Here is a 19676-nt window from a genome sequence, read left to right on the forward strand (position 1 = left end):
ATGCCGCTTTCTCGGAAGTGGAGGACCGTGATTGCAGAAGGTGGCGGTAATGCACCAATACACTGGATGTCAAACACCGTAAAATATAATAAGAAGAAGAAGAAGGAACGTGATTGGCTGGAAAGCAGGAAAAACTCCAGGGTGACGTCACTAGACTGGGACAGGAGCTTGCTTTGCCCTTGCGTGGGAAATAAATGCCATTTCAGTTTTTTCATCAGTTATTGTGCTTCGGGTAAAGTAGATTTGCTCTGCGCTGCCATGTCTCTTGCTGCAGAGGCTTTCGTCTCTCAGATTGCAGGTGTCCTGCCGTGCCAATGCTGAATACATGTCACCGTCAGGTGAGCAACCAAAGTCTTTACTTAACAGTCACTCGTTTTCAGCATTTTTTTTTTTTTTTTAGTGCTTTTCTTAGTCTTATCTTATGTTGGAAGGGTGGTGGTAAAGAGCTTTGGCTTTGTCAGGTTGAACGTATCAGCCAGAGTTTGATTATATCTCTTGAAATGTCTCTTCCTCTCTGTTTATTAGGGAAGGTTCCTTTCATCCACGTTGGAAATCAAGTTGTGTCAGAATTGGGGCCGATTGTTCAGTTTACAAAGGCAAAGGTATCACTCTCACTCTAAAAACAAATTCCATATGAATCCTACAATGTTTGACTGTTGGCTGACATTGCTGTCCATAGGGTCATTCTCTGAGTGATGGGTTGGATGATGTCCAGAGGGCAGAGATGAAGGCTTACATGGAGTTGGTCAATAACATGTTGCTGACTGCAGAGGTACAGACCTGCACACATCAGCATGCAAAACCTTTCGAAAGTTTGGGGTCGGTATAATTTTGTTTTGAAGTGTTTTATTCTCACCACTGCTGCTTTTAGTTGGTTAAAATACAGTAAAAGGGTAATATTATGAAGTATGTTTTACGAAAATATCTATTTTCTATGTTAATATTTTTTTAAATATAATTTATTTGATATAAATATATTTTATTCCTGGTAAAGCTGAACTTTTAGCAGCCATTACTCCAGTCTTCAGTGTCACATTAAACTTCAAAAATCATTCAAGTGTACTATTAATATATTAATCTAATATACTAATATAATCTAAAATAAATAAAATTACTATTATTATTAATATTGTTGTTTTTGTTGTTGTGCTGCTTAATATTTTTGTCGAAATGTGATCCATTTTTCAGGATTATTTGATGAGCAGAAAGTTCAAAAGAACAGCATTTATTTGAAATGTAATGTTACTTTTTTGTAACAATTTTAAATTTTAATCAATATAATGCATCCATGCTCAAAGAAAGTATTAATTTAATTGAAAAAAAAAATCTTACTGACCCCTAACCTTTGAATGGTCACCATATACAAAAAATCTGATTGATACATTTGTAAAAAAAAACACATTATGTATCTTTGCTTGTGGATTTCTATAATTATATGTATTTTATCTTTACATAAATATTTTAAAAGTGATAAACTGCTGACTAGTGAACATTTTTTTTTTCTAGTTGTATATCCAGTGGTCTGATGACTACACTGCTACAGAGGTATGTGTCATGTATAAGGATGTTCCCAAATCATATATCATATTAACAAAGATGACATCAGTGGCACTAAATGTCCGCATATGTAAATATATAACATCATGGTACATATTTAATGGTAGTGTGTGTTTAGATCTCTAGGCCACGATACAGTAGTCCCTATTCTTGGCCCCTCAATCACGTTCTGGCCTATCAGAAGCAGTGGGAGGTGCGGAGGAAGATGAACGCGATTGGATGGTCTGGAAAGAGCCTGGAGCAGGTTTGTTTTTGTGTGCAGATAAATTAAGTATAATTCACTGACCAAGTCAGGTGTGTTTTTCTTTCATCAATGTGCGGTGCATAAAGTTTTGTGTGGGTTTCCTCATCTCAGGTGTATGAAGATGTGAATCAGTGCTGTCAGGCCTTGTCACAGCGATTGGGAACACAGCCCTACTTTTTCAACAAACAGTACGTTTTGTGCACATACACTACAATTCAGAAGTTGAGCATCTGTACACATACAGACGTGTAACATAACTCCGTTATCACATGCTGTCTTTACTAATCGTTGTACTTTCAATGTCACAGGCCAACTGAACTAGATGCTCTGGTGTTTGGTCATCTTTTCACCATACTCACCACACAACTGTCCAATGACGAGCTTGCCGAAAAGGTTAAATCCTACACCAACCTGCTTTCTTTCTGCCATCGTATTGAACAGACTTACTTTAAGGAGCACGACCGAGAGAGCCAGTCAGGGTCCACGCGCCATTCCAAAGGCTCACTACCCTGAGCACCACACTTTGCCCAACATTTCTCACTCCTCTGATCTGAAGTGATTGATCTGGCTGAAATGATTGATATCTTTAATGTCTTATGTGCATTAAAAGATCACATTCTTAGTTCTATATAGATCAGTAGGAGGGAGAAAGGGCCATTAAATAGAAGTTTGTGAATATTTAAAATGTTCCCCACACAATTCCAAACTACGTCTTTGCCTGTTCATAATGCCATAACAGGAACCTGCCTGCCGCAACAGTAGAATTATATTTCATATATAAAAATGTAGTTGATGTAAATCTTTTTTTTTCCACTGTGTGGTGCCTTTGTCTAAAATGATGTGTACATGGAAAGTGCCTGCACTATGAAGTATAATAAACTTCAAGTTTAGACTCAAGTTTCTGTGTTAACAAGGAATTCTGTTCATGCTAATTCAAACGTGTTATAATATGTAATATATGTAATTTAAACATTTTAATGATGAGACAGTCCTTTGATGCAGCTAAATACTTGGCATAATGTTGTTGTTGTTGTTGTTGTTGCTCCAGCAGGGGGCGTATTAATGCTGCATAAAATTGTCCTAGCCTATACTCAATATTCAGTTAATACATAAATTAAGTGTCATTGTATTTAGCTATTATTTAACTTTTAAACGTTTTTTATTGGATATAAGTATATTGGAACTACATGACAATCTTAGAGTATTTGAATTCAAAATAATGTGGTTAAAACTTGCTTAATAATTAGAACACACAAGTACTCGTAAAACAGATTGTCTATTGCAGATACACAGTACATGCATCAAATCTTTTTTTCCATCTAAATATGTATTTTAGACAGCCCTCCAAGAAATCTTACAGTTTCCAATAACATTTAGCATGAATATTTAATTTATTCAGAATCTTGTCATATAATCTGTAAAATTCTGGAGTTGTCAATAAATAATCTCTGCCTATTTCCAAATTTGTGTGACAAATGAATATACATCTATACACATATATTTACTAATATATACTATATATATATATACTATATATTATAATCTACACATATACACAGTCAACACAGAAATATTTTCTATAGTTTCTATACAGTATATTGTAAAGTGAAAGTGAAGTGACATATGGTGACCCATACTCGGAATTCGTGCTCTGCATTTAACCCATCCAACGTGCGCACACACACAGCAGTGAACACACACACACACACCGTGAACACACACCCGGAGCAGTGGGCAGCCATTTATGCTGCAGCACCCGGGGAGCAGTTGGGGGTTCGGTGCCTTGCTCAAGGGCACCTCAGTCGTGGTATTGAGGGTGGAGAGAGCGCTGGACATTCACTCCCCCCACCTACAATCCCTGCCGGTCCAAGACTCGAACCCGCAACCTTTGGATTACGAGTCCGACTCTAACCATTAGGCCACGACTTCACAACTACTGTTTGAAAGCTTTGAGTCAGTAAAAGAGAAATTTGGGATTATTCAGCAAGGATGAATTAACCTGATCAAAAGTGAAATCTATTTCAACTTTCTATTCATCAAAGAATTCTGAGGGGGAAAAAAGTATCACTGTTTCTACAAAAATATTAAGCAACACCTTTTTTTCAAACTTGATAATAACTACACATGTTTCTTAATCACCAAATCAGCATATTAGATTGATTTCTGAAGGATCATGTGATGCTGAAAACTGGAGTAATGGCTGTGTTGCCATTACTAAAAAAATACATTTTAAAATATATAAAAATATAGAAAAGTTATTTTAAATTGTAATATTTCATGTATGTATATACACATACAGTATATATGTATGTATTTGCATTAACTGAATTAGCCTCATGATTCAAGCTAAAATTTATAATACCATAGTTGTTTGATTTTATTGTCATTTAAATGTAACATTGACAACAATTTTGGAGATTTCATTCTTTCCCTATTCAAGTAGACAGTAGCTGTACTGCATGACTGAAAACAGTGGCTGGGGGATGACGCTAATGTAACTGGATAAATTGTCACTCAACCAACCTCCCTTGACAAAATCAATAGGAGATGAATGTGAATGCCAGACACAAACATTGTGATTCCTCAAGACCACAACATCCCAAAACTAAAGTCCCTGGTGTGTAAAGTTATAAACACCAAAAGAGCTTTGCTGTACTTCAGGTTTATTATAAAGCAAAAGGTAAATCCTCTGTTGGCGTATTTGTCTTGTTGGCTGTTCCACGTGGCAGCAGGTAAACCGTGCCATCAGTGCTGTGCTGTAGTTTGTATTCTCTAGGGTTGTAGGAGTTTCCATGTTCATCTCTCATCTGTCTGAACACCTCATTGTAAAGTTTCCTGAGCTTTTCTTTCGTCTCATAAAGTTCTCTAGCGTTCCTCTCATTTTCTTCCTTGGTTTGCTCCTTCTCCCTCTTCAGCCCCTCAATCTCTTCTTCGAGATCAATGAGACTATACAGCTTTCGTTTGCGACAGCTCTGGGCTGCCATCTTGTTTTTACCACGTCTTCGAATGTCTCTGATGAGGATATGCTGAGCGTTGTTGAGTTTGCAAGAGCTGATGGCTTCGTTAAATGCTTCCACGGGCAGGTTGATGATGTCATGCACACTAAGCGGCAAACTCATGGCTTGGGCCCGCTGTTCATCACGACATGTGCGCCGGACACCTGCAGCTCTGCTTGTGGTTAAGGGATTTGCTTGAGGTGAATATTTAGGTGCTGATTCATCTTGAGTTTGGTGTTGTGAAGACGTAACAGTTTCATTCAGCGTTGCCTCCACAGAATCAGAGTGTACAGATAAAGGCAGCAGATCGGTGTAATCTGATTGGATGCTCTCCAGCTCATCCTTGTCTGATTGGGCATTACTTAAGGTGTCAGCAGCGTAGAGGGATGTCTCTAAATCCACAGAGCCAACAGAAGCAGAGTCGTCAAAACCCAACAGAACGTGGTGCTCCTCAAATTGTAAAAGCGTTTGTGGAGCGTCCCTTCCAGGTGCACTATTTAATTGTTCAGGTTTACTGGTATTGATGGAATATGGGCAAAACTCACTGAGGGTGGAATCGCTTGAGTTTATGATGCATTTAGGTAAAATCACTTGATTCTCAGGGGTACTGCAGCTGTAAATTGTGTTTGAAGGTGAAAGTGTAGGATTTCCTGGATCTGAGAATGTCTGTATGCATGTTTCCAGGATCTCTACAGGATCAGAGGGTATGCATGATAAAGGCTGAGCAACCTCAAAAGAGTCTGATATTGTCTGTGTAACGCCACATAACTCATCTGTTGAGTTTTCACTCTGTGGCTCGGGGAGGTTCTGGTTGCAGATTTCGGTGATATCCTCTAGGGGCAAGCTGGAGCCCTCAGACTCCAGGACATCCAAATAATACTAAGAGAGAAACAAAATATTAGTCATTTTTAAATACATTTATGTGAAGAACACATTTGATCATTTTATTCTGCAGTTTACAAAGAGGTATGGTATTATTTTGCAACCTCCACATTATATATATATTTTTTAAACTTTTTGGAGTCAACATTTTTGGAGACTAAAATATTTACCAAAATTCAGTGCTACCATCCCAGGAATAAATGTACATGTTAAAATTGAAAACAGATATTTCAAATTGTAATTATATTACACAATATTACTGTTTTAATTGTAGCTTTGAGCAAATAAATGCAGCCTTGCCTATTTGGGAGAGTACATTGAAAAAGATATATAATAAAGAAATATAGAATTTAACACAAAATGTGTTCTGAAGTGATTGTGGCCATTTTATCACTTGGGGAAAAAACAGTATTAAAGTTGCTTTAAGTAATATTAGCTGTTTTGCTGACTTTTGCCAGACTTGGTCATTGAATCAGACCACTCCCTCGCTTCAAAATTACATCCTCCTCTCTAATTTTATGATACAGGACAGTGGTCACAAACACCCTCGATGCAGTCACTAGCTGCAGCGATGGACCCTTTTGCTGGTGCAGGATCTACTACAGTCTATTACCCAACAACCCATGCTAGACTTGGAGGAGTGGGGACTGTATGAGCTGTGGGTGACATCTGAGACAATGCTGTACTAGACACAACTGTGATATGTCAGAATGCCATTTTAATGATAGTGGGGACATTACCTTCATGCTATTCCATGAAAAATCTAAACATTAACTCATCATATCTCAAATAAGCACACACCTCAAATGAATTACTATTGCTTTAACGTTTTAATATTACTGATTAGATACGAATCCCTTATCTGGTATTAATTTTTTACCTAAATATACCTAACAGATTGTAAATTAAGAGGATTTGACAACTAGATACTTTTATGAAATTGTGTTTGTGCAAATATAATTACCACTCACTTCACAGTCAAGACAAAGCCTATTTTTTATTTAATTTATAGAGCACATTTAAAATGAACAATCTGAACCATATGTTTGAATCCACGCCATTTTTTCATGAATGACTTTTGGGACTTCACCTTGTTCATCCAACAAAGATCTTTACTGTTAGCTGCTCTCACAGCAGGAAAAAAATTGCTAGTCAACCATTGGAATCCTCCTCACACAATGGACAGAAGAACCTGGACTGTGTATTTGTTGGACATGATCTCATTGGAACTCTCTACTTCTCGTATACATGGATCTAACGTCTAACCAAGGGGTGGGATGGGTTGGGGTGGGTTTTAAATTTGTACAGTTGCTTTTGGTTTTGTACTACTATTCCAAAAAATAAGACTCAATAAACAGTTGTTAACAAAAAAAAGAGTAAAATAAATCATTAGGGCTGCCCCCAAATAGTCGTTAGTAGACGAGAAGAGGCTTGGTCGACAAAAATTTTATTAGTCACAGAAAAAAAAATCCACAGTAAGTCGCACAGTCCATGACAGACAGATCGTTAACGGCTGGTCTTTGTGTTAATACAGTACATCGGGCAGGACATCCACATGCTCACCTATCATTCATTGACCTCAAATATGGCTTTTCATCTGAAATATGTATGTAGTAGCAACTTTACATTGCCGCTCTATCTAATGTTAACCTAAATGTTCACTATTCAAAGTGTCTGTGCGGAGGAGGCGCCGGTGCACTCACTTACTCTTAAAACACTGTCATTTCTGCTCATACAGATAAAAGTAATACACCTTTCGAATCTGTAAAGATTCTACGTTTAATTGTGTGCGCTCACAATACCAACAAAACATTGCGCTTTTGTAAAATAATGAAAGCAAACAGGATGCGCTTTCTGCCGTCTCGGTCTCCGTGAACTTGAGTGCAAAACTCCATGTATACTTGCCTTACACAGACATGAAAAATATATAGAGAGGGAAATGTCTACTTTTAACCGAAAAAATTGAAATAGGAAACGAATATTCTCAGATTATGTAATACAGCTGAAACATGCATACATGCGCATCACTACTGCGGAGATGACGAGTCAGTGTCGCCGACTTCATCTCTTAAGCCGAACACAAAGAAAACACTAGTTGATCAACAAATTATTAAAACGTTAATGCAGTCTCCTTGCTTTTTTTCCCTGACACATTCATAATTATTAAATCTGCCGGTGCACTGTGGCAAGCTTTTTTTTGCGTGCGCTTGAGCGCTTATTAGGTTAGTTAAAGGCTCATTATTATGATTTATATGACTAATAGTCAACTAATGCTTAAAATAAATGGCAGCCCTAGAAATAATACATGAGTGAAAATATTGAAATGTAGATCTTATCTTGTATGGTAGCTACCAGCAACAGTTTAGGCATCTGTCAATGTTAACTTTTAATGTTTTTTACACTTCATTTAAACCATCATTAAATGCTCACTATTATTTTTCTTCTAAGGTAGAAAGGCAACTCTACTAAGAATGTGCTGATTTATTTGTGATTTATTAAATTCAGTGGCTGTGATTTTAATTAGTTACCATAGAGACTCTTACAATTTAAAGTTACCCAAATTTAATGTAATTTTGTCTAAACTTGCAAGAAGGAAAATTCCAAAATGAAATGCCAACCATGCACCAGTTCAGGCATGTCTCTATACATCTTTCTACATTGTGTGCATAATTACCTGTAAGTCCGGCAGTGACAGCAGTTCACTAAAAGCCTGCTCTTGAGAAGGAGGCTTCTGAGACTTCTGAGAGAATAGCAGTGCAGACAGCAGGGGATTCTGGGTAACAGGTGAATGCTGACTAAACTTTGTAGAATGCAATGTCTCTGAGAAGGGCACAGCCTAAATCATGGTGAAAATAGCTCTGTAAGCAACACTAAACAATAGAGAGTGTGGGTGTGCACACAGGCGTTATTTTGAGAGATTTATTAATATTAGGGATGCACACTGTTTATTTGTTTACATGTGTAGTTAATAAAATGGTCACCTGGGAGTTCACAGATGAAGGACTAGGCAAAAATTCTCCAGTCTCCTTGTCTAGTTTCTGTAACCTTTGCATTATCCTTTCAAGCTCTCGCTCTCTTTTTAAATCTCTTTCTCTTGCTCTTGTGATCTCTCTCTGCCGAAGACATCCATCAAAGGTCTCTCGCTCAACCCCCAAATCGACATCCTGCCTCCATAAAATATCAATCAAATCCTAAACAGAAAGACATCATGTAAAACAGACAATTGACCATGTTTGTATGTGGCTGTGCACACTGGTATTACAATAAGAGCATATTTGCATAAACTTTCAGTGAACTCTCACAATATCAGTCATGTTTTTGTGTGCGATTTGCATTCATATTCGTTTGCTTGGCAGGTGCCTTCTTACCAAACACACCTGTAAGCTTTTCAGGTTGATGTAGCATGGTATAACAATAAACACTTTCAGGGCGGATGATTTTATGAATACAGTAAAACATGCTTTAATTTCACCTTATCAGAACCAATGCACAAAACCAATTAAACTGAACAACATATTAGGCAACTTATGCGCAATCTTCAAAGAAGGCCACCTAAAATGATAAAAAAGCAAAAATAACAAAAAATCAAGAAAACTTGCATTTCATATTGGTAAAAATCTTCATTTTTATCCAGTAAATTATGTACAACTGGAAAAGTTATGGTGCCTTTGAATATCGTTGTGGACAATGTGGGGCCTCGGAGTCAAAAAGGTTGAGAATCATTGATGCAAGATCACTTGTAATTACTTCTTTTGATATGATAAAAAGGTAATCAATGCATTTGTGAGCCCTGATTGTATGGTCAGAGGTTGTGCTGCCACTGAGGGAGCCTGATATACGACACTAGACCAATAAAGTGCTTTAGTATGTCTCTGCTTTGTTTTCTACTCAAAGTAAATGTCAGTGACATCTACGGTGCACACTACAGATGTGGAACTGAAAATAGAAACATTTCAGTTCAGATCAGTTCAGGTAAGTTCAATTCAGTTCAGATTAGATCAGTTCACATCAGACAAGTTCATTTCAGTTCAGATCGGTTTGATCAATTCAAACAAGGGGTAAATGTTTGACTGGTTGGCATGAATCCAGTTATGGCTAAGGTGATTGGCACAAAAAAAAAAAAAAAAAAACCTGAATGAGCCCATTAGCAGAAATGGCAGGATCTAAACTGTGTACTTATGGGAGTAAAACAGAACAGCTGCTATTGAGTTGAATGGGAATGCTAACAGACCTTTAAGTTCAGTTCAGATCAATTAATTTCAGGTTCATTTATATCCCACTGTTTTACTATAGTATCCCATATTGCAAAAAAAATGTATATATTTAAACATATTTTAGCAAATATACTTTTGGCTATTTTGAAATGTAATTTAAAAAATGAAAATATATAGATTTTTTTGTCATATGGGGTTGTGGTTGTGGTCTTCTCATTAGGGAACAACAGGAGTCAGCTTGTCATTTACTGTAGTTTAAAGCCTAATTTGCAACCTATTTTTTTACTGTCATTTTAATTCACTATCAGTGACAGATAATGCCATTGGTGTTTACAAGGTGAGATAAAGAGCTGTGCACATTGTACACTGATGTCTGTGATTAAAAATATTTTCAAGCACATTTTACCACTATCAGACCCTATAATCAGCATATGTCCATTCCAGCTTTGCTGTTTCTGTGTAAAAAGCGTGTGTGTTTACCTGAAGGCCATGACACCGCGGTTCTCTGAGTGAGCGCACTTTATATGCTGGTACACAAACATAACTTCTAAGCGGTGGGCATAGCATTTGTAAAGGAGTCAGTCATAAAGACCTTGAACTTGTTGCCCTGTCACTGTAGTCACGCAAGTAAATAAATGCTCCAACTTACATAGGAGGTTGTGAATTTAGTTCACTGAGCAACCTAGGGAAAACAATTCATCAGATAATAAAAAAACTCCAGAACAAGAATAACCGGGAGAAAGAAGGTATAAAGGTAAGCTGAGTGAAAGGTGAATACACACGCCTACAGCTGGGTGTGTGATGATGCAACTGTGTTAAAGTGTAGACAGGCTGATAGAGCCTTGTGTGAATAAAAGACAACTGATTAAGGAATTAACTCTTCTCATTGGGGTAAATGGCTACCCACCCTGAAACAGTAGTGCAGCCTTGGGTGTGTCTAGATCAGGTGCACAAAATTAAATGTTTATTTAACCAACCCAGTTACTTGAATTAATGACAGCTGAGACTAATTTTATGTGAGTGGCCTGCCCCAGTGTTCCAGAGACCTCAGGCCCAAAGCTTTTCTCACTGTCCCCCACTCCTCATTACACCCCAATATTCAAATACACAAAAGGTATATATATATATATATATATACACACACATACACTGTATACACACACAGAGGATGAGAGACTTTATGATAGTGACAGTGAAGGTAACCACTCTAAACCCATTGATAACCATGTGAAGTCACTTATGCTCATCAAGGCTGTATATATTTGATCAAAAATACAGAAAAAACAGTAAAATTGACTTCTGTGATGCAGTGATGAATTTTCATCAGCCATTACTCAAATCTTCTGTGATCCTTCAGAGATCATTCTAATATGCTGATTTATTATCAGTGTTGAAACTGTTGTGCTGCTTAATTTTTTTTTTGGAACCTGCAATACTTTTTTCTTTGATTCTTTGATGAATAAAAAGTTAAAAAGACCAGCATTTATTCAAAATAAAAATGTTTTCTATGTCTTTACTATCACTTTTTATCCATTTATCACATGCTTGCTGAATAAAAGTATTAATTTCTTTAAAAAAAAGAAAGAACAAATGTACTGACCCCAAACTTTTGAATAGTAGTGTATATTGTAACACAAAATTGTAACACAAAATTTCTATTTTTAATAAACACTGTTCTTTTTATGTAACTTTTTATTTATCAAAGAATCCTGAAGAAAGTAACAAAGGAGCACAACTGTTTCCAACATTGATTATGAATCAGCATATTAGAATGATTTCTGAAGGATCATGTGACACTGAACACTGGAGTAGCCTAATGATGCTGAAAATTCAGCTTGGCTTCACAGGAATAAATTATATTTGAAAGTATATTAAAATTTAAAATATCAATAATATTTCACAAAATATTTTTTTTCTGTATTTTTGATCAAATAGATACAGCCTTGATGAGTTTAAGAAACTTCTTTAAAAAACATACTGATTCCAAACTTTTGAACGGCAGTGTATATATACACACTACTTGATGATGATGACAGTAAAGGTAACCAAAAAAGACCAAACTGCATGTAGGCTATGTAAAATTCCACAAAATAATAATGTTTGATGGCTTTCTTTTATTTCTTTTAAACACTGCAACGCTTTGGTAAGTTTATCATTCTTAACAGGCTAGTTCCGTCCTTTTTTATTTAAATTTTTACCTTCATACATTTCACAGGTAACTTTTAAGATCATCTCAGCAATTCTACAATAAGGTTACAATTACACAAAAACAACTTCAAAAATGGTACTTCAAAAAACAAATTAGTCCTTTTCCATCAGTTGCACCAAATTTCATGGATGTATAGGCTATACATGAACCCAGTCCAAGGGGTAAAGTTTGACAAAACATATTTGGTTTCGTATTAAAATACAGTTTTTAAACATACCTCGTGTTTAAACTGAGCTGAAGGGTCGTCCATGTCTTTCAGTTGATGTTGAAGGACTTGTCTGATGGATGTCTAATACAAGTGTCAGCAAATATTCCTGAACGACACGCGTGTGTAACAGGATTCTCCCACAATCTTCATCAGCCAATCAAAGAGCAGGTAACAAACTCAGGAACCATCCATCAGCCAATCAAAGAGTAGAACACAAATATTAACATGGACCCACCTTCATCACTTTACAACCTTCTTTCCTCATCAATAATCTTGTTGATGAAACAGTTTTACCTCGAATATTCACAGTCACAAACGAAAAAGCAAAGTTGAACTTCTTAAAACGTAAAATAAAGGCATAATAACTGCTACTTGCGCTGATGTTCTTTTTAGAGTCTACAACTAGGCTACGTAAAAATATAATTTAATGCAAGTTTAAGTAAAATCTTATGAGGATTTTGTTTTGATGCAATGCTCCCCAACATGCACAGTGTACAATGTTAAACGTTCAAAAAAAATCAAATGCATATAATGTATTTAAACACATACAGCTTCAGATGAATCATGCATTGTCCGTCTTTCAAGAATGTCTTCCCCCTCAGTTTTCAACACGACACGAAATGTGACAGGTAGCTGTGATTAGCGCCATGCCCACTCTACCTATGCCAAGGGTACGAGCTCAGAGAAGATCTCCGACGAGCGCGTTCATGAGCACCCTACACGTTCACGTTTGGCAGCTCCACGTCGACATTCCTTTAGCGACGGAGAGAGAGAGAGAGAGGGTCCAGCAATGCATTCAGTCTGCTTCAGCCAGGAGAGCCACCGGTCAGCCGTGAGGTAAGCAGACACTTTACAGTCCAGAATTAAACTTTCATTAGTGGCTCTGGACTCTAGTTGATGTTTTTGGAGGTGATGCATTAAACTCAGAAAAGCGTGCGCACTAAATTATACTGCTTTAGGCAGTTCTTAAAGTGATGCCAAGCTTAAACTATTTAACAGAGTAATTTGAGAAGTTTTGGATACAAAACCTGAGCAGAGAACCTGTGCAAAAACATGGATGACTGTTGTTTTACACAACAGCTCTTTACAAATTCAGATGTAGGCCAGTATGTACATTGTTGATTCTTAAATATGCTTCTGAAAACTGAATTGATGAATTTAAATGTTATAGCCTACATTTGGAGGAAAAGGTGTGTGGGTATGTTTCCATATATTGCATATCTTGGCTGAATTTTTTTTTTTTTTTCTTGTTTCAACATGCCAAAATAAACCTTTGCGGGTTGTATAAAATAAGACATCCATTACAGGCTGTGTCAAATTAGCATTCTCCTTAATGTTGTTGCAACAGTTTGAAGTTGTTAATGCATGGAGACACGTCAGCTCATTCTAGAGAGTGGACATAAATTCTAACATGTGTTTTACTTCCCAGGAACCTCAGGAGCTGATTGGTCCTCAGTGGGTAACCTTCTCAAGGCAACTGCCAGGGAACTGACTGAAGCCCAAATGATTGCAGTAAATGTCTGATACATTTTGAAGACAAATCTAGAATTTAAAAAGGCTTATAGGCTTTGTCTTCCAAAGTTGCATACCCACTCAAGTTAGTTTGTACATATGGACACACTTATACAGAGAAACACACACATTGAACCGTGGCTCCTCGGGGAAAGTTCTGTGGTCCACTCTGGCCGTGTGAGTGTGTGGTCAGTGCATTACAGAACTTTGCTTTAGAAGCTCCACCCGTCAAATATCTATGAATCCCTGAGAAAATAAAGGCTTGGTTTTACAAGTTTCATGACTGGTTTAAGTGTATACTTTAACATAGATGAATATGCTTTTTGTTAACATAATTTTGTCAGTATTTCAGATGTTGACTTTTTAACTGAATCCTTCCTACTAGTATTTGTTCAAATCTGTCATTTAGGAATTTTATAAAAAATATTAACAGCATGAAGAACATTATACAAAAAACACATGCTGTCAACAATGAATGATATGTATTTATGATGACATCATCATAATTCCTATTACTGCCATGGTAACAGCTTGCAGATTTTGGAACTTATTAAATCTTCTATGTTTTGAACAAAGTGTTTGGTTTTTCTTATTTACCCTGTCAAGCATATTTCACAAGTGTGAAAGTATACAATTTAGTTTTCTTAGCTTGTAATATTCTGTTGCAACACAAAATGGTTTATATTACTGAGTGTTGCTGGAATTAAAATGGTTTACGTAAATTTATATTTTGCAAAGGCCAGGCAGTCAGTCTCACAAGTATATACTGTCATCTGGTGAATTCATAGCACATAATGCATTTAAAGAGGCTAACTTGTCACAGTTTTTAAGTGTATTGCATCAGAGAGACTAATCTTCTGACTATTCTGAATGTTTTCCTTGAAGCCCATAAGCGAAATAAAGTGTTGCAGTTGTTACGTATGTTGCATTTAATGCAATCATATTTGATTATTGTCATATTTGGCTGCAACAACCATTAACATAATTTTGTTATTGTAGGTTAAATGCATAGGAATTCTTACATTTTGCACTATTTTCAATAATAGTTTTGCCTTCACTAGTTAATTTTTAATGTATTGTTAAAAAGTAAAAATATTTAATGTCTCTTAATTAAAGAATAATAACGTCTTTATTAGCCAATGTGCATGCGAGTTTTGTAACTGCAACTATTTTTCCACCTGCATTTTTATTGCGGTTAACATAAGAAAGAAAGAAGGAAAGAAAATGAAATATAGCTGACTGCTGCCCTGTAGTGGAGTTCTGTGGCAGCGCCGTCCTCTGATCCCTCCCAGCTCATGCCTTATTCATATTCCTTATCTCAGTTCCTGTGTTATACACTTTCACCTTGAGAATCTTGATGTAACTGACACAAAAGAGACAAAAAAAAGTTTGCTTTGTATGTTTGTTGCACTATTACACACACATTCACTAGACTACCCCTGTGTCCACAAGCTGCTCGTAGATTGTAGGTCAAACAAGAGAAGTGAAACGATGCTGTATTCGTTGACACTGTGACCTAACACACTTGCTACATCTTAGATATACAAGATCTGGCAGGGGTTCCTAGTGTACTTGCTCTATTTATGTCAAAGGCATAAATCAACAAGACATTCTAATCGTAAAGCTTTAAATAAACAGAAACAAATATATTAATTTTAAATATCACAGCCCCGAAATTACATCTACCTTAAACAAAAATGTTAATATATTTCACTGGCATAATGTAAAGTCATGGGTTCCCAAATGTTTATTCAAACAACAATAATAAGGAATATAGACAAATCTTAGACATCATGTCTTACGTGTTTCAACAAATATTCATGTTGATTGTGCAACCTTTATATTCCATTTAAAAAAAGTGTTACAAAATATCGTTGTGTAACTCTTGGTGTCCTGTAGGTGGCGGCATTTTCACTTGAAATGACTGCAGTTTTAACGTCTCAGGGTAGATGTGTATCTGCATATAAAAGGTTTGTTACATTTCTGTAATCTTCCAAATATATTAGGAACCTTCACACAAAGGTTTGTAGACTAGTTCGATATTTAGACTGGATTTGACTAGCTGTGCACTTTCTGAGGGATCTCTGCTCGTACTTTGCTCTCTGACGTGGACTGCACGTATCTAATGTTTAAGTTCAATCAAAGCTGAGGCTGATAAGGTCTGTTAGGCCAGAGACGCTACGCAATTACTTTATATGAGATCTTCCAAACTTTACCGATAACCCGTCTTTCCTGGTAACTTTATGTATTCATGAAGCTACAATGTTGACCTTACTACTACCCAGGTCACATATTACAACCAACCACTACAAGCTAAAGATGAAATCAAGTGTCCGTGCTCACATCTATGAATGATAGTTACTTCTATAACTAAATCAGTCATTTGGATGTTATGAATCTGAAAAACAGAGCACATAATGCAATCTGAGTGCACTTTAGTGGTATTAAATTTGTAATAATATCATTTTGCGCCATAATAATGTTGTAATAACGTTATAATTAATCACTTATGGCAGTGCAACAGATGGCCAATTTCCTAACATGAAAGCTTCAATATCAGTTGGAGGCCCAATGCTTCATTATCTTTCAGCCAACAGCACCATTTATACGGAATGATTTAAAAAATAAAAAATAAAGAAAAAGTACAACCTGCCTAAGTAGGAAAAGCTACTTTCTAAGAAAACTCCTGGCAAACCATCTTGAAAATATCCTTATTGCATCTTTTTACCAGGAAATTGATAGAATTTCTCAGAGGAAGACGAGCATACCTCGTTTTATAAACTGAATTTAAAGGTCTCAAGTACATTGTCATCTGACTCCTCCTAAAGGGTCTGCTTGGTACATTGAGAACTGAAACTCCAAAGGTAAAACTGAAGAAATTGTGAGCCATCACTAAAGTGCACAAATAGAAACATCAGCAGGCAAATGCATTAGAACATGAATGAACATGACAAAAATGGATTGTTTTCACCGTTTTATTTGACAGATCAAATCCATCTGATACAATTAGTTACCAATAAGCATGCTGCTTGTTCAGTCTCTCATTTAATGTACAACCGCTCCTGTGAAACCAGGGGACGCAGATTTCATTCCCTCAGCGGATACACTGGGGATCTGCAGTAACTCGACTCATTTTTACATTACTTAAACAAACAAAGAAGTGGAAATCTTCACTGCTAAAATGGATTGGCATTAGAAGCATGCCATGTTATAATGAATAATCCTGGCCACTTGATCGGTCACACCTTTTGAATAGATATCGTTAAAGACATTCAAAGTCAAACTACAAACAATTAATTTAAATATCGCAGTCTCCTCGCTCTCCAGCTGTATTATGATGTGGATGACTTTAAGTATGCAATAAGGTCTGCCCTCTCGCCCTTCTTCTTGATCCCAGCAAAGATCATCTTTGTGCCTGGAATGTACTTCTTGGGATTCTCCAAATATTCCATCAAGGTGTCTTCACCCCAGACAATGCCTGTAAAAATAATAATAAAAAATATATTATTATTATTATTATTATATCATTATGTGGAAAGCAAACAAACTGTAACATCTTCAGTAAGCCTCACCTTTGCTCTTATTGGCATCTGTGTAGGAAAACCCCGCTGCCTGACCAGTCTTGCGTCCAAAAAGACCCCAAAGATTTGGCCCCACTTTGTGCTTGCCTCCGTTTTCAACTGTGTGGCACTGGGCGCACTTCTGGACGAAAACCTTCTTTCCCTTTTCAACGTCACCCATATTTACCTAGAAGTAAAGGAGAGGTGAAAACACTGCAGAAAGGCATTTGAAGGGTGAGCGGTTTTAAAGCACAGCGGACAGATCATCAGAAGGTCATTCAAGGATGGAGCATCTACAAGCTTAACCCATAAGCTTCAAGACATAAATCGACTAAATCAAGGTCTAAAATACCTTGAATGGTCAGTTAACCACCCATTGAGAAGTAAAGCATCTGCTGCTGGTTTCTAGGTAGATGGATTATGTTTCCCATGACATCCAATCTGTGCAAAATCGTGTAAACATCTCAGTATAAAGACCTTAAATACTCTTCATTAAAAGAAGCCTTAATCACAGAGATATAGCTCATTAGAACTAGCTTACCACTAATGAGAAGCTGGATCGGAGTTTGTGTGACAAAATCCCAAATTAACTTATCAAAAGACTCTCAGATAAGATAAATATTTCTGAAGAACACAGCAGAAGTCGTAAACCGGTGTCAGATACACGTTGCGGAAGCGAACAGCTAGCCACATCTGGCTAGCTTCTCATCAATCACACTTTCTCATGTGAATTACTGAACGTTTATTACTGCTCAATTACCAAAAACGAGCCTTCCCCCTGTTACAATAACAAAAATACAGAGATTGTTATTAAACCCTATATATTCCTTCCTTGACTTACAATTGTTCTTGAATAGTAACGTTACCGGTAAGCTTACGCAACCCTTCCACAGAACCGCTTCAAAATCCTCTATTTTGTTTAAATGTCACATCTGTGATCATCAACGCGGTCGGACTTATATTATTACCTTTCAAGCTGTGTGAGGAAGCTCCTTATTTTGCGGGATGCGGTAGTCTGTTCGTGCCGGTCGGCAGACCTATTCCGTTTCAGGGCGAAAAAGAAAGGTCACTTCATTTTAGAGGCGAGAGAGGGCTCCGGTATTTGACGTCACAATCATGCGCTGCGTGAGCCGTCACGTGTCGCTTTCCGACGAATCTGGTCGCGGTCCCGCAGCTGTTCCCCTGAAGATCCATCTATGGAGTTGTGACAGTCAGTGCATTTAAAGAGATAATCGGTTTAGATAAAGTTCAGAGTCTGGACATGTAAATGAAACGGATGGAGAAAACATGGCTTCTCGTCAAACTTACATTTTCAATAAAATTTCCTAATTATTCTCAGAAAATATTTTATTTTATACAGATTTTTAAACGTCCTATATATTTATATATAGTGATTCATTAATGAGAAATTATCTAAATTCGTTAAAAGGTGTGGTTACCCTGATAACAAGATTAATGAGCGCTTTTTATATCAGCATACAGTAAATTAAATGATATTTATGTTGCACATTGAAACAAGCCTCAAAGGCAGGGATTACTCAAGCAGACTCAAGCACGTGTAGCCTATAATGTGACTCTGACGTCGCGTCACATGAGCGTTTGTCTGCGTGACAGGAGTTTCATTACATTGCAGCACGTATCCATTCACACGATTCACGGGAAAATGAGCACGAGAGGTGTCCAGAAGACTTGATTTTCAAGTTATCTGGGGTTTCCCCGTCAACACCTAAAGCCGACAAACGAGAGCTTTTAATTACGGTGGTTTACACTCACGTGACTGACATGACAGGTCTTGCACAAATTCGTCAATATGCCATAACTGTACAGCGTTTCGTAAACATTGGATGCTAGCAATTTCTTTCCTTTTCAAATGGAAATACACATATCTTTGTAGATTTTTATAGCTAACATATCCTCACCTGCCATACCACTTACGTTAAAACGACCTACTGACATTACAAATTTAAATGTGTTTTAAACTCAGATTGGCAAAATTTTATTGACCTTGTAACCTTCAATTAAAATGTCATAACTAGACCTTGCATGTGAAAACAACAGACTTCCAGCCACGTAACCTACAGAATACACTTGATTTGTCATTGTGACTCTTGACTAACAAGTTGGGACTGTTCTGAGTTAGTATCCTGATTTAATCTTTTATTTGTATTTATTTGCAGTGAGGTGTGTGTCTTTTTGGTTTCACACATATTGCTTTATTGTAATTGAGGAAAGACAATCCATTTAGTTGAGCTTAACAAACAAAAACAAGCTCCAGCATTTTAAAGTTGCCATTT

General features: G+C 36.8%; 3 protein-coding genes across 4 annotated transcripts; 1 reads left to right on the forward strand and 2 right to left on the reverse strand.

The window, feature by feature from the left end:
- LOC306844781 (metaxin-2-like) lies at window positions 1–3261 on the forward strand (the record flags this gene model as incomplete). The annotated part of the gene is made up of 8 exons (XM_079377159.1): window positions 1–141; window positions 275–338; window positions 526–602; window positions 680–772; window positions 1507–1545; window positions 1676–1801; window positions 1913–1989; window positions 2110–3261. 8 exons carry the CDS (start codon window positions 1–3, stop codon window positions 2312–2314), a joined length of 822 nt encoding a protein of 273 aa, XP_079233285.1. The 3' UTR covers window positions 2315–3261.
- Window positions 3262–4155: 894 nt separating this feature from the next.
- On the reverse strand, window positions 4156–13036 carry LOC306845122 (nuclear factor erythroid 2-related factor 2-like). 2 transcript variants are annotated; one of them, XM_079377717.1, is made up of 5 exons: window positions 12860–12972; window positions 12320–12454; window positions 8661–8870; window positions 8354–8515; window positions 4156–5676 (listed from the first exon to the last, which is right to left on the reverse strand). In XM_079377717.1, the coding sequence occupies exons 2-5, from the start codon at window positions 12350–12352 to the stop codon at window positions 4468–4470; spliced, it is 1614 nt and encodes a 537-aa protein (XP_079233843.1). In that variant the 5' UTR covers window positions 12353–12454; window positions 12860–12972; the 3' UTR covers window positions 4156–4467. The 2 variants fall into 2 exon arrangements, with proteins under 2 accessions (XP_079233843.1, XP_079233842.1); XM_079377716.1 differs by having other exon boundaries at window positions 12320–13036.
- A 3753-nt stretch (window positions 13037–16789) lies between these two features.
- Window positions 16790–18485, reverse strand: LOC306844996 (cytochrome c-like). Its single transcript, XM_079377475.1, has 3 exons — window positions 18351–18485; window positions 17395–17569; window positions 16790–17300 (listed from the first exon to the last, which is right to left on the reverse strand). Exons 2-3 carry the CDS (start codon window positions 17561–17563, stop codon window positions 17155–17157), a joined length of 315 nt encoding a protein of 104 aa, XP_079233601.1. The 5' UTR covers window positions 17564–17569; window positions 18351–18485; the 3' UTR covers window positions 16790–17154.
- Between the last annotated feature and the right edge of the window lie 1191 nt (window positions 18486–19676).

The sequence above is a fragment of the Barbus barbus genome (assembly GCF_936440315.1).
Source record: "Barbus barbus genome assembly, chromosome: 25".
Classification (NCBI taxonomy): domain Eukaryota; kingdom Metazoa; phylum Chordata; class Actinopteri; order Cypriniformes; family Cyprinidae; genus Barbus; species Barbus barbus.